The 13,354-nt window shown below is 45.8% G+C and overlaps 1 protein-coding gene across 1 annotated transcript in view; it reads left to right on the plus strand.

The window, feature by feature from the left end:
• The first annotated feature begins 1,881 nt into the window (after positions 1-1,881).
• Eloa (elongin A) overlaps positions 1,882-13,354 on the plus strand; it is an 18,174-nt gene continuing 6,701 nt past the window's right edge. Inside the window, exons 1-6 of the mRNA XM_005353026.3 lie at positions 1,882-2,037; positions 8,169-8,225; positions 9,587-9,693; positions 11,064-12,252; positions 12,873-12,987; positions 13,204-13,354. Coding sequence (XP_005353083.1) covers positions 1,963-2,037; positions 8,169-8,225; positions 9,587-9,693; positions 11,064-12,252; positions 12,873-12,987; positions 13,204-13,354 — 1,694 coding nt within the window. The 5' untranslated portion in view covers positions 1,882-1,962. The remainder of the gene's footprint in view (positions 2,038-8,168; positions 8,226-9,586; positions 9,694-11,063; positions 12,253-12,872; positions 12,988-13,203) is intronic.

The following is a 13,354-nucleotide window of genomic DNA, read 5'->3' on the forward strand; positions in this document are numbered from 1 at the left end:
CCACCACAGCTCGGCTCTTATATTTTTTATAAGTTATTGTTTTTTACTTTATTTTTATTTTATGTGCACTGGTGTTTTACCTGCATGTGTGTCCATGTGAGATTGTTGGATCCTCTGAAACTGGAGTTAGAGACAGTAGCTGCCATGTGCATGCTGGGAATTGATCCTGGGTCCTCTGGAAGAGAAGTCAGTGCTCTTAACCAATGAGTCAGCACTCCAGCCTTCTTATTCTTCATATATATATGTATATATATATAGAGAGAGAGAGGGAGAGACAGAGAGACACACAGAGAGAGAAATGCACATGCCATGATGAGTGTACAGAGGTCAGAAGACAACCAACTCTCTCCCTACCTCATTATGGTCCCAAGAATCAAACTCAGTTCATCAGCTGGTTGTCTGGCTAGCTCTTTACCCACAGAGCCATCCCCCTGACCCCATGTTTAAGTGTTCACTTTTGGGCTGGATGTTATATTGCATGCCTTTACTCTCACAAGGCAGAGGCAGGTAGATGTCTGGGAGTTGGAGGCAGGCCAAGGCTTCATAGCTAGCCCCAGGCCATGTGTGGATGTGTTCATGCAAGTCCAAGGGTCCTCTGAGACTAGAGGCATAGGACCCTCTGGAACAAGGGTTAACAAGCAGTTGTGAGCTGCCCTAAGATGGACTGAACTCAGGTCCCCTGAAAGTGCACTAGGTGCTCTTAATTGCTGAGCCATCTCTCCATCCCCCTTTCTTTTTTTAATTTCTTATGTAGGTTGATCTTAAATGCCTTCTCCTTGACCTAAGTGAGTGCTGGGGTTACCAGTCAGAACCACCATACCTTGCCTGACGCTTTTTTTTTATGGTTAATTTAACTTTATTTTATGTGCATTGGTATGAAGTATCAGATCCCCTGGAACTGATCTTCAGACAGCTGTGAGCTGCCATGTGGGTGCTGGGAATTGAACCCGGGTCCTCTGGAAGAGCAGTCAGTGCTCTTAACCACTGAGCCATCTCTCCAGCCCCGCCTGACTCTTTTCCAAAGCTGCTGTATGCTGATTGCTTAACACAGGTCTCACAAATCTAGTTAAGTGGGAGAAGCAATGTCAGGGTTTTCCTAAGGACCAGAAGCCATTGTGAACTCAGCACCTGCAGCTCAGGTTGTCACTGCCTCAACCCTGTGTTCTTTATTCTCACCATCCAAGCAAGTTCAGGTGATGCCTCTTCCTGAGAGAGTGGTGGAGCTCAGGGCCGGAGAGGTCTGAAGAGATACCCCCAAAACCAGCATCTCCCATTTAGCATAAGAATGGCACTTGAACAACTAGAAAACAGGACTGCCTTTCTGCTGTCGAAAACAAGATGCTTGATAGATAATGTATCTTTTTGTTATTTTTGCTTCCAGTGTTTCAAACTACCTTAAAACCAGTCTGCGTTGCTCTTTACCAAAATTACAATACTGTTAAGTTACTTTAAAGTTTTTAATTGTGTGGGTGTGTGTCACAGCTTTTAGGTGGAAGTCAGATAATTTACAGGAGTCTGTTCTCTCCTTCCATTCCAAGGGTCCCGGGATGGGACCCCGGAGCCAAGCACTGACACCACCGTCAGGTGTAAATGAGGGTGTGGCTCGCGGCAGGACCGGGAAGGCTGTGCGCTGGAGGAGTTAGGCCGGAGTTAGGCTGGCGGTTTTCAGCGCCTGTGCCAGGGGTGTAAAACCTGGGGGCGTGGCTGGCGGCGTGGCTCTAGGCTGGGCGTGTTGGGGGCGTGGCCTGCTGCTGGGGTCGAGTAGGGCGGATCGCGGAGAGCATGTGGGCGTGGTCTGGCGCGGGGGCAGGTCCTCAGGCCGTCCCCACACGCCCCCCAGCGGAGGCCCGGAAGGGACCATTCGCGCTTCCGTCTCCGCCGGGGCCGCACGGAGGGCGGAGTTGCGGCCCGAGGACGCGACGCGAGCCCAGTTCCGGCGAGGAGGCCGCGCCAGTGACAGCGATGGCGGCGGAGTCGGCGCTCCAAGTTGTGGAGAAGCTGCAGGCGCGCCTGGCCACGAACCCCGACCCTAAGAAGGTGAGCGGCGGGCGGGCCGAAGGCGCGGGCGGGCGTTGGGCTGGGCGCGGGCCCGGTAACGGTCGCGGGCCGGGTGAGCCTGGGTCCTCGTTGGACCCGGAGCCAGGCCCCGCGGAGCGGCGCGGGGTAGCGGAGAGTTCGCAGCCGGCGGGCGCGTCCCGGCTGGGTGCTGAGGACTCGAGGGGGGCACGGGCGGCCTGGCCTGGCGGCTTTCCCGGGGCTCGGGCAGCCGCGCCAGCTGTTTCTCCGTCCCAGCCGAGCGACGCTGTTCGGCTGGCTGGGATCCTGTGGCTCCGCCGTTCAGCGGCGCGAGGACCCCCGCTCTCCTCTCTGTCCTTTAACCGAGAAAACGAGGAAAGCCTTGGGTTTTCGAGCTCTGCTCCTGGGCCAGGCTTGAGAGTATTACACGGCTCTGATTTACGGAAAGGTGGGAGCAGCCAGCCCGGAGAAACCACGTTTAATTGCACTTAACTACTTTGTTGCTTCTGTTAGAAACTATTACTTTAAATACATTGTTTCCACTCCTGGTCTCCCGGTGACTCGGCTTCTCCGGGGTCTGGGAGACGATATGATGGGCGTTAGAATAGTGATTATTGAAGTCTCTGGATGAACATACCGAAGGGTGTGACATTGCTTGTCAGCATTTTCGCCTGGACCCGCGGTTCCTAAAAGGTGAAGTCTTCAGCGAGCTGAGTGGACGAGGAAGTAGTGGAGGGAGGCAGCGGGCTTCTAAGTGCAATCTAGGTTCCCATTCAGCACCACGTCTGGGCTTTAGGGGAGGCCTTTGCTCCGCCTGTCTCTATTTTCTTCCTGAAATGCCAGGGGGACCCAAGTGCTCTGTGTTAATCGCCATCTTTCAGAATTTCCAGTCAAGGGCCCCATTTACTCTTCTTGTTCCTAGCGGGTCCCAGAGAGGTTTTTCTGTTTTTTGAAGGTTGCTACCTTTCACCACCAGGCCACTTACTTTCTTTCTTTCTTTCTTTCTTTCTTTCTTTCTCTCTTTTTTTTCTTTCTCAAGACAGGGTTTCTCAGTAGCTATGGAGCCAGTCCTGAAACTCACTCTGTAGACCAAGTTGGTCTCAAACTCACAGAGATCCGCCTGCCTCTGCCTCTGAGTGCTGAGATTAAAGGTGTGCGCCACCATCGCCTGGCCTACTCCACTCCTTCGGTCGGAAATATACTTCTTCAGGAAGCTATGTTCTAAATTAGTGAAAACTTAATGTTTTCTATTGTCTTTTGTCTCACTTTCTATGTTTCGGTCAAACATTTACAGTTTCTTTTTACAATAACCCTCTGTGGGTATCTAATGGTCATTATTTTCAAGTACCAGTACAGTGTAATATTTGTCAGTGACCTTAAAGTAACCATCCTCATTTGGGCATTTTCCCATTAGATTAAAAAAAAAAACTCCATATACTATCTATAGGGCCCCCCCCATTAGAATTTAAATTTTGAAATGATCTTTCTAGTTGTGCTTGAAATTTCGAGTTAGGGAAAGTTTAAGTAGGTTTTCTTGCCTGGTGGTGGTGGCACGCGCCTTTAATCAAAGCACTCGGGAGGCAGAGGCAGGCAGATCTCTGAATTTGAGGCCAGCTTGGTCTACAGAGTGAGTTCCAAGACAGGCTCCAAGGCTACAAAGAAACCCTGTCTTGAAAAAAAAAAAAAAGTTTTCTTGAACTACTAGGAATGTCTTTCAAAAGGTATTTGGTGTTTTTGTTGTTGTCATTTGGTGGCAGTTCTGTGGTGCTGGCATCTGCGCCCAGGGACTTGTGTGCTAACACTAGCAGACAAGCGTTCTACTACTGAAAGCCCTATCTGACTTTTCTTTTCCTAACTAGAAAATTACCTTGGGGCTGGGGGTGTAACTACTTGGGCTCCTGGGTTCTGTATCCACTTGGGAGGGAGAACTGAATGTGTCACGAAGAGAGCACCAGGAAGGTGAGGAAAGAGGAAAATATTGATACCGCTTTGCAAAGGGTCTGATTGTTGACATTCAGAAACAAGCGGAGTGCAGAGGGAAAATTGCAAGCTGGCGTTCTGGCTTTCCAGACTCCTTTCACACAGCAAGCTCTCACGGGTTCTGGAGACGGTGAGATGATTATAGAGCAGGACCGAATTCGCAACCAAATCTTCCAGACCATCATTAGCCAAGGCTGAGTCCACACCCGTGTTTCTGGGACTCCTACTATTGGACTTTGGTGTTTTAAATGTAAATATAAATATCTATCCACTCCACATTCATCCAAGGTGTAGACTCACTTGATAGAGAAGGTGCTAGGAGAGACAATTAGCTTTTTTTCTTACTATGGGATCAGAAATGGTTTTTGTGATTGATAAAGTTAGCAGTCTTCTGTTCAGTTTTCAGTGTGAAACTATGAAGCTCACAGATTGGTAGGTAGAGAACTAGAGGTCACCATTGAGAACCTCATTGGCTTTAAGGGTGGAAGCAGTGGGCAGGAGGCCCAGACCCTCAGCTCAGTCATCTGTTATCAGTTCTTGCTGGCTCTATAGATGCTACTTGGTTGACAACACAAGTTTCATCTACTTGGGAATACCCATAGTGCTTTCCCCTTGTTAGTGCTTCAGTCTTTTTGGAATTTACTAAAAACTGGAGATGGTGAAGCTCTTTTTCCCTTACATTGGACCAAATCAGCTTGAAAGTCTTGGGAGTTTTCATTTTGTCTGCTAGCCCCAAGGCAAAAGACAAGCAACTTTCATTTTGCCAGTTAGTGCTAAGCCTTGAGATGAACACATCCTCTGTGACTTCTGGCTCCACCCTTCTATGTTGACTGCGTAGAGGTCCTATATAACTCTGTGTCCTTGTGACCGCCTCCGCCTTGTGGACTGTAAGCTGTCACTGTGAGCATGGTACTGAAGAAGAGTGCCTGCTTTCTTCTTTCATTTTAAGTGCTCAGTGCATGAGTTAGATATATGCTCCCTTTTTATCTTAGGTGTTTCTTGGCTCGCTAGGCAGGCTTTGAAACCTCACTTGGCCCAGCTTCAATATGGATAAAATAAGAGAATAATACCCACTAGACAGGGTCAAATGAGACAAACTTAGCATGATACCGGCACACCGTGAATGGTATATAAATGTTCCTCTTCTAGGGATTCACATTAGAGAAGAACCACCTATCTTAACTGTTTTCAATATTTTCAGATTTACCTTTCAGGAAATGTGAATTGACTTTAACCTTTGCACTTTATGTGACAAGAAATGCCCGTATGCTCTTTCCTGAGTTGGACCATGGAGGAGTTGGTGTTTGAGTACAGTTTTTACTCCATTAAGTTTCATACTCCCAAGATACACCACAGGGCCTCTTATTCCCAGTCAAACAAGATTGTCACCTGTGATCCAATTGTTCTGCCTAGAGACCATGTTAAGTAATTATGGAAGTAGAATGACCAGAAAAACATACTTGCTGCCCCACCTTGTAGTGATACGGCATACCAATTACAGCCTGAACTTCAAAGAAGAAAGAAAATATCTTGCTGTCTATTATTTAAATGTAAAGGCAGCTAGTTATCGATTTTTTTATTTTGACTTCTTAAAAGTGTTTATTTTTATTTTTTATGAGTATTAGTTTCAGATGTGTGCCTGATGCCTATGGAGGCCTGCAGAGGGCATTGAATCCTCTGGAACTTGAGTTAGAAACAGTTGTGAAAAATTGATCCCAGGTCCTCTGAAAGAGTAGCCAGTGCTCTTAGCTCTGGGGCCATCTCTTAAACCCTGTTTGGCTTTTTTAAAATTAAAATTGTTAGGCACATATGTGTATATCTGCATGTTTGTTTGTACACATGCATGTGGGTAGAAAGCCAGAGGAGGGCAACAGGTGCCCTAAGGCTGGAGTAACAGGTGGCTATGAACTGCCAGATGGTTCTGGGAACTGAGCTTGGATTCTCTGGAAGAGCAAGTGCTTTTAACCACTGCCCTGTCTCTCATGTCCCGTATTTTGGCTTTTTGAGTGAGGGTTTGCCATGTAGCTGGCCTGGTATTCAAATGTAGGCCAGGCTAGCATCCAACTCTGGGTGCTGGGATCATAAGGGTGTACTGCTGCAGCTGGCTCAGTTATCAGTTCTACACTGCTTGTACTTTGCTACACTCCCGGTATGGAAAGTGTTTATATTCTTAGAAAAAGGCTTGGGCAATCCTGACTTTCGTAGAAATAAAGTAAGTAGGAATTGACTGAGCAGTGTCTGGTCCAGGATCAAGAGTAGGACATGGAAAGAGCTGTTGGTTGATGAATGAAATGATTAGGGGTGGACATGTTTAATTTTATAGTGTTGGAGACACCATGACTAAGCACATGGTTTGTCCCAGTAAATCGTCACAGCCTTTGCAGCAGACGGAGAATCCAGTTTTGATTTGCAGATGAAGTAACTAAGGTTCAGGGAGGTTACTGATTTGCACAAAATCAGACAAGAGATCAGCTAAGACAACCTGCCTCTGACTCCATCCATCTTGAGCTTTGTCCTACCAGTTTTGACCTAGTTTTAGAGACTTTAGAAAGGAAATGGGCAAACCCAGATCTTTCTGATCTACCCAGGCATGTTTGATCATCATTAGCCTTAAAGCTCTGACTCCAGCAACCCGAGATTGGTCTTGGCTTCCCATTTGTGTTAAACACTGTGCTAGCACTGCAGCTCTTGAGGCTTGTAGGTAGGACTCTGTTCCTGTGGAGTCCTTGTTCTGCTTCCCATCCTATCAAGTTCTGGGTCATTTCCCTAAGCTTTTACAATCCTCTGCAAAGTAATAGTTGCTGGCGGCTTTATTTGGTTGTTTTTGTGGAGATGGGTGGGGTCATTCTCTGAAACCCAGGTAACCTTTGAATTCATGGTGTTCCTCCTGCCTCAGTTTCCTAAATGCTGGGATTATAGACATGAATACCAGGCCAGTTAGCAAGGGTTTAAATTTTTTGTTTTATGTGTATGGGTGTTGTGCTTGCATGAATGTCTATGTACTTCAGGCTTGTCTGCTGCTCTTGGAGACCAGAAGAGGGTATTGGATCTCCTGGAACTGGAGTTACAGATGAGATCATTTGAACTGCCATGTGGGTACTGAGAATCAAACCCAGGTCCTCTGGAAGAGCAGCCAGTGCTCTTAACCATTGAGCTATCTCTCCATTCCCAGTTAGTGAGTTTTAATTCTCTTCTCTGCCTCTTTCTTTCCTTGGAGAAGGAAAGCAGTTGAAACCACAGACTCTAGCTAGGTCTAGTAGCAAGATTCCTGTAATCCCTATTCAAAAACGAAGGCAGGAAGCTCAGAAGTCAAGACCATACCTGAGCAAGCTAGTGAGACATTGTCTCTAAAAGTGGAGAGAAGGCTGGGTGATAAGGCACTTGTCAACATGGGTAAACAAATAGGTTCAATTTCTAGTATTAAAATCAACTGAAAGCCACAGAAGAAGACTTGGGAAGATATAACTCATTTGGTAACATGCTTACTTCAGAAGCATTAGGGTTTGAGTTCAATCACCTGTATCCATGTAAAAATGCTGTGCTCTTATAATTTGAGTGTTGGAGAGGCAGAGACAGGAACCTGGGGATTCATGGATCAGTGAGCCTAGCCTAATTAGTGATAGACCTGGTATCAAAGGAGGTAGGCGGTGATTGCTTGATTTTTGACACAGGGTTCCTATGTAGACCAGGCTGACCACTGCTTCTCACCTAGTGCTATATATAATTAAAGGTATGCATTGCCATGCCCAGCTTGGTAATTTTTAAGGTTGTTCTCTGACCTCCACAGACATACACATATGTGCTCACACACACACACACTTATTTGTTTGTTTGTTTTTAGACAGGTTTTCTCTGTGTAGCTCTGGCTGTCCTGGAACTTATTCTGTAGACCAGGCTGGCCTTGAACTCACAGACATCTGCCAGACTCTGCCTCCTGAGTGCCAGGATTAAAGGTGTGCGCCATCACTACTCAGCAAAAAAAATCTATTTTTTTAAAAGCACAGACTCTAAAACCATAGACGAAAGTTACCTTGTTCCACTGTGTCTTACACTTGTAAGATCATATACCCATAGTTGTTACTATAAAGGGTTTCACCATCAGATAGTCTCATCTGCTCCAGAGAAGACGGTTATGACTATAGAAATTAATATTTGTTTTATTCTCTTTGCAGCTCTTGAAATATTTGAAGAAACTTTCCATCTTGCCTATCACAGTAGACATTCTTGTGGTAAGACTTTTGTAACTGTAAATATTACCTGACTATATTGCAAATGTTTCCCACCAGAGAAGGGTAGAGGGAGATTTCGAGGATAGGCTTTACAAGCTAAAGAAGCGAGACACAAAACACTGTACACTGTCTGAGTCTGTTCTTATGAGATGTCCGGAATAGGCAACGGCAAAGTCAGAAAGTAGGTAAAGTGCATGGTTGTTAGGGGCTGGGGGAGTTGGGAGGAACAGCGCTTCTTTTTGTGTTCTGAAGTTAGGTGATGGTAATTATTGCTCAGTATGAGGAATGTTCTAGAAATCACTATGTACTTTAAGATGGTGAATTTTATGTCATGTGTTAAGGTGGACAGGTGTGCTGTAGAACAAGCCCAGGATGTTACAGATGATAGAAAAGCGTTCTTAGCTGAGCTACACTTCCATTTTTGTTATATGAATTTTAGTCCAAAATTTAAAAATTTATTCTTTTACTTTGTACCTGAGTAACTTTGAGTATTATGTGTTTAAATGCCCAAAGTGGCCACAGGACCTCAGACTGACTGGAACTAAAGTTACAGGCAATTAATTGTGAGCTACCTAATATGGGTGCTGATTGAATTCCTGTTTTCGGCAAGAGCAGTAATTGCTCTTAACTGCAAAGCCATCTCTCTAGCCCTCAGTTCAGAATTTAGATAGATGAGGTGCATGGGTGGTTAAGAGTGCTTACTAAGGAACCAAGCATGGTGGCACTCGCCTTTAATCCCAGCACTGGGAAAACAGAGGCAGGAGGATCTCTGTGAGTTCAAGGCCAGCCTGATCTACAGAGAGAGTTACAAGATAGCCAGGGCTACACACAGAAAAAACCTGTCTTGAAAAACAAAAACAAAACAAAACATAAAAAGAACATTGGCTTTGATATTTACTACTCTTAAATTCTAGTCCAACTTCTAGGCAGGCATGGTTCCGTGTGCCTTTGTAGTTGAGTCTAGCCTGGTGTACAGAGTGAAACCCTGTCTTTAAGAAGAAAATCAAATCTAACTCTGGCTGGGCCTCTGTACAGTGAGGCTGATTACTTCCTACCTCTAGGGCTGTGATGAACACTGACTCGTATAGGGCATGCAGGAAGCCCAGGGTCCACTGCCTCCCCTCCTTGTTACATTGTTACGGTTCTGGGATGTTTTGATGACACACTTCTCTAACCCTGTGAGCTTTATTAGACTCAGATCTTTGGGCATAGGCAACAAAGTAATTTAGTATAAGGCTTAGAAGGCATTTTAATAGGGAAGTATTTGCTTGTTCCTTTTCTCAAAGGGGAGGCCTTATTTCTTTAGAAAAATATACCCTTAGTTTCAGAACCCTCAATCAATTCCTTTGTTAAATTTGTAGGAGACTGGGGTAGGGAAAACAGTAAACAGCTTTCGAAAGCATGAACAAGTGGGGAACTTTGCCAGAGACTTGGTGGCCCAATGGAAGAAGTTGGTTCCTGTAGAGCGGTAAGAATGTTTCTTCTTTGCTTTGTTCTGCTTCTTATATCAAATAACTATAATGTTTCAAGTATAAAAATAACCCGTAATTATTGTAGGCTATTGTAGAATATACAATAAAATATTAACAATCAAAATGGCTCATGCCTTTAATCCCAGCACTTAAGAGACAAGCAATCTGAGTAACAGGACAGCCAGGGATACACAGAGAAACCCTGTTTCAAAAGACAAAACAAGCAAAACAACAACAGCAACAACAAAAAACGAATCAAAATTCCTTAGGGACCAAGGAGATGGCCCTGTGGGTCACCTGCCACCTACTACCAACCTGAGTTTGTCCTTGGTACCTATATGGTGAAAGGAGAGGTCTGGGTCCCAAAGGTTATCCTCGGATCTCCAGATGTGCACAGGGCATGCTACCTATCAAATAAGAAGTAAAAATGGAATCACATATTTTTTTCTTACAATGTTTTTGCTTTTGTTTTTTAAGACTGAGTCTCTCTCTATGACCCTGGTGGAACTCTGTAGGCCAGGCTGGCCTTGACTTCACATCTGCTTGCCTCTCTGAGTGCTGGGATCAAAGGCATGTACCATCATGCCTGAGTATACAGTTCTTTTTTAATGATTAACATTTTGTTGGGTATTTTTTGTTTTGTTTGAGGATTTGGTGCTGCGGATTGAGTCCAGGGTCTCTCACATACTAAGCACGTTATCTTACCACTGAACTATACCCTTTGGTTGTTCTTTCTGTTTATTATGGGGGGCGGGGTGGTTTTATGCTCTAGCTTTTGAAAGTCAGTTCTTTTCTGCCACCATGAGATTGGACACAGGTCACCAGGCTTGCATGACAAGTATTTTCACTTGTTGAGCTGTCAGGCTGACCTTAATATCTTTCTTTAGACAGGATCTCATTTTGTGACTCAATCTAGCCTAAAACATACTATGGAACAGGATGACCTTGAACATCTGATTCCTCAACAGTCCTATCTTAGTCTCATTGATCCTGGGGTTATAGGTATGAGCTACTATTGGCCTGACTTTTGTTATTTTATTTTGTGGTGAGCCGGTCTCTCCTTTTTTTTTTTTGTTTTTGTTTTTTGAGACAGGTTTTTCTGTATAGTCCTGGCTGCCCTAGAAATCACTCTGTAGACCAGGCTGGCCTCTGCCTCCCTGAATGCTGGGGTTAAAGGCACGTGCCACCACCACCTGGCTGAGCCAGTCCCTTGTAGTAGAGGATGGCCTTGAACTTCTGATCCTCCTGTCCTCACCTCCCAAATATTAGGATTATAGATTTACCCTCCATGTTTAACGTCAGGGTCTGTGATTTTATCTAGAGAGGCTTATGCTGAGATTTCCTTCTGCTTTTGCTTTTATCTTAGAAACAATGAAGCTGAGGATCAGGATTTGGAGAAGAGCAGTTCCCGAAAGCGCCCCCGAGATGCTCTTCAGAGGGTGGAGGAAGTGGAGGGGGACTACCAGGAAAGTTGGAAAGCCTCTGGCAGCCGATCCTATAGTCCTGAGCACAGGCAGAAAAAACACAAGAAACTCTCTGAGCCTGAAAGGCCTCACAAAGTGGCTCACAGTCACGAGAGGAGGGATGAAAGAAAGAGGTGTCACAGAGTGTCACCACCATATTCTTCAGACCCTGAGTCTTCTGATTATGGCCATGTTCAATCCCCCCCACCTTCCAGTCCACATCAAATGTACACCAACCACTATAGGTCGCCAGAGGAGGACCATGAGCCCATCATGTCACACCAGAAGCCTGGAAAAGTCCACAGTAATACCTTTCAGGACAGACTAGGAGCTAGTCAAGAACGACACTTGGGTGAGCACCAGGGAAAAGGGGCTGTAAGCCAAAACAAGGAGCACAAATCTTCCCACAAGGAGAAACGGCCTGTGGATGCCAGGGGTGATGAGAAGGGCTCTGCCCTGGGCAGAGAGAAATCATCACACAAGGCCTCTTCCAAAGAGGAGAACCGAAGGCTGCTCTCAGGGGACAGTGCCAAGGGGAAGCTGCCCTCTAGCGTTGCCAAGAAAGAGAAGGACAGAGAGAGCAACAGTCTCAAGAAGTTTGCACCTGCCTCAGAGGCTGTTTCAGAAAACCACTTTAGAAAGCCCAAACACAAGGACTCCGAGAAGAGCAAGGCAGACAGGAACAAGCCGAGTGCAGACGGCTTAGACTCGGGGCGGGGGGCAGGGGACCTGCTGCTCAAAGCAAAAGAGAAAGCTCCCAACAGCCTGAAGACCCCGGAGGGAAAAGGAAGATCTAACTCGGATCGAAAGTCACCAGCCTCGCTCCCTAAAGTAGAGGAGCCGGAGGTGGATGATGAGTTTGAGCAGCCCACCATGTCCTTTGAGTCATACCTCAGCTATGACCAGCCTCGCAAGAAAAAGAAGAAGGTTGTGAAACCCTCAACCACAGCACTTGGAGAAAAAGGACTTAAAAAAAAGGACTCCAAAAGCGTTAGTAAAAACTTGAACTCAGTTCAGAAATTGCCCAAGGTCAATGAAAACAAGTCCGAGAAGTCGCAGCCAGTGGGAGCTGAGCCTCCCAGGTCTCGAAAGGTAAGAAAGGTAACTGCTGCCACCCAGCGCCTAGCCTGCTGAGTGCACAGAGCCACTGCCATGCCGCCTGGCTTGCTGGCATTTGATCAAATGAGTTTCTAGTGGTAGGAATATGTTCTGGGCCTCACTAATTGCTAGCATGGATACTACCCAAGACTTATTGTGGGCTGAGGAGGTAGGTAGCTCAGTAGTACAGGGCTCGCCAAGAGTGTGGGGTCCTACATTTACTTCTTAGCACCTCAAAAAATTTTCTTCAAGGACTAGTTGTTGTCCTATCTACATTTTATCATTTACTTATTTATTTGGGTGGTGAGGAGCTTGAGATAGGTTTTGCCTGTGTAGCCCTGGCTGTCCTAGATCTTGATCTGTAGGTCAGGCTGGCTTCGAACTCACAGAGATCACCTGCCTCTGCCTCCCGAGTGCTGGGATTAAAGGCGTGCACCACCACCACCCAGTTACACATTTATTTCTTGACTTAGATGGTGTCATTCATGACTTCTGTCCCCCTCTAGCCTAGATCTATCTCTATCTGCCTGTGCAGTATGCTTGATTAACTCAGGGATTAGCACAGGGAAGAACGTGGTGCTTACAAGATCAGCTTCGCGCTCTGTCTCTTACAGGCCCCTACTGATGTGCTGCCAGCATTGCCAGACATCCCCTTACCTGCTATACAAAGCAACTACCGTCCCCTTCCTTCCCTTGAGTTGATTTCTTCCTTCCAGCCAAAGCGAAAAGGTAATTTTGGACATCTTTACATACATTTATTTATTTATTTATATTTTAAGTGAGTCTCACTGTGTAGCCTTGACTGGCCTATAAAACACTTTGTAATCGAGGATGTAGGAGCTCTTGGGATTGGAGTCACAGAAGGTAGTAAGCTGCCATGTGGTTCAGAGTCTTCACCATGTGACTTAGACCTTTTGTGACTTGCTGGTTTTTCTCTTTCGACAGCATTCTCTTCACCCCAGGAAGAAGAAGAAGCTGGATTCACAGGACGCAGAATGAATTCTAAGATGCAGGTGTATTCAGGTTCCAAGTGTGCCTATCTCCCCAAAATGATGACCTTGCACCAGCAGTGTATCCGGGTGCTTAAGAACAACAT

This window comes from Microtus ochrogaster, chromosome 10 (genome assembly GCF_000317375.1).
Source record: "Microtus ochrogaster isolate Prairie Vole_2 chromosome 10, MicOch1.0, whole genome shotgun sequence".
NCBI classification, from domain to species: Eukaryota; Metazoa; Chordata; class Mammalia; order Rodentia; family Cricetidae; genus Microtus; species Microtus ochrogaster.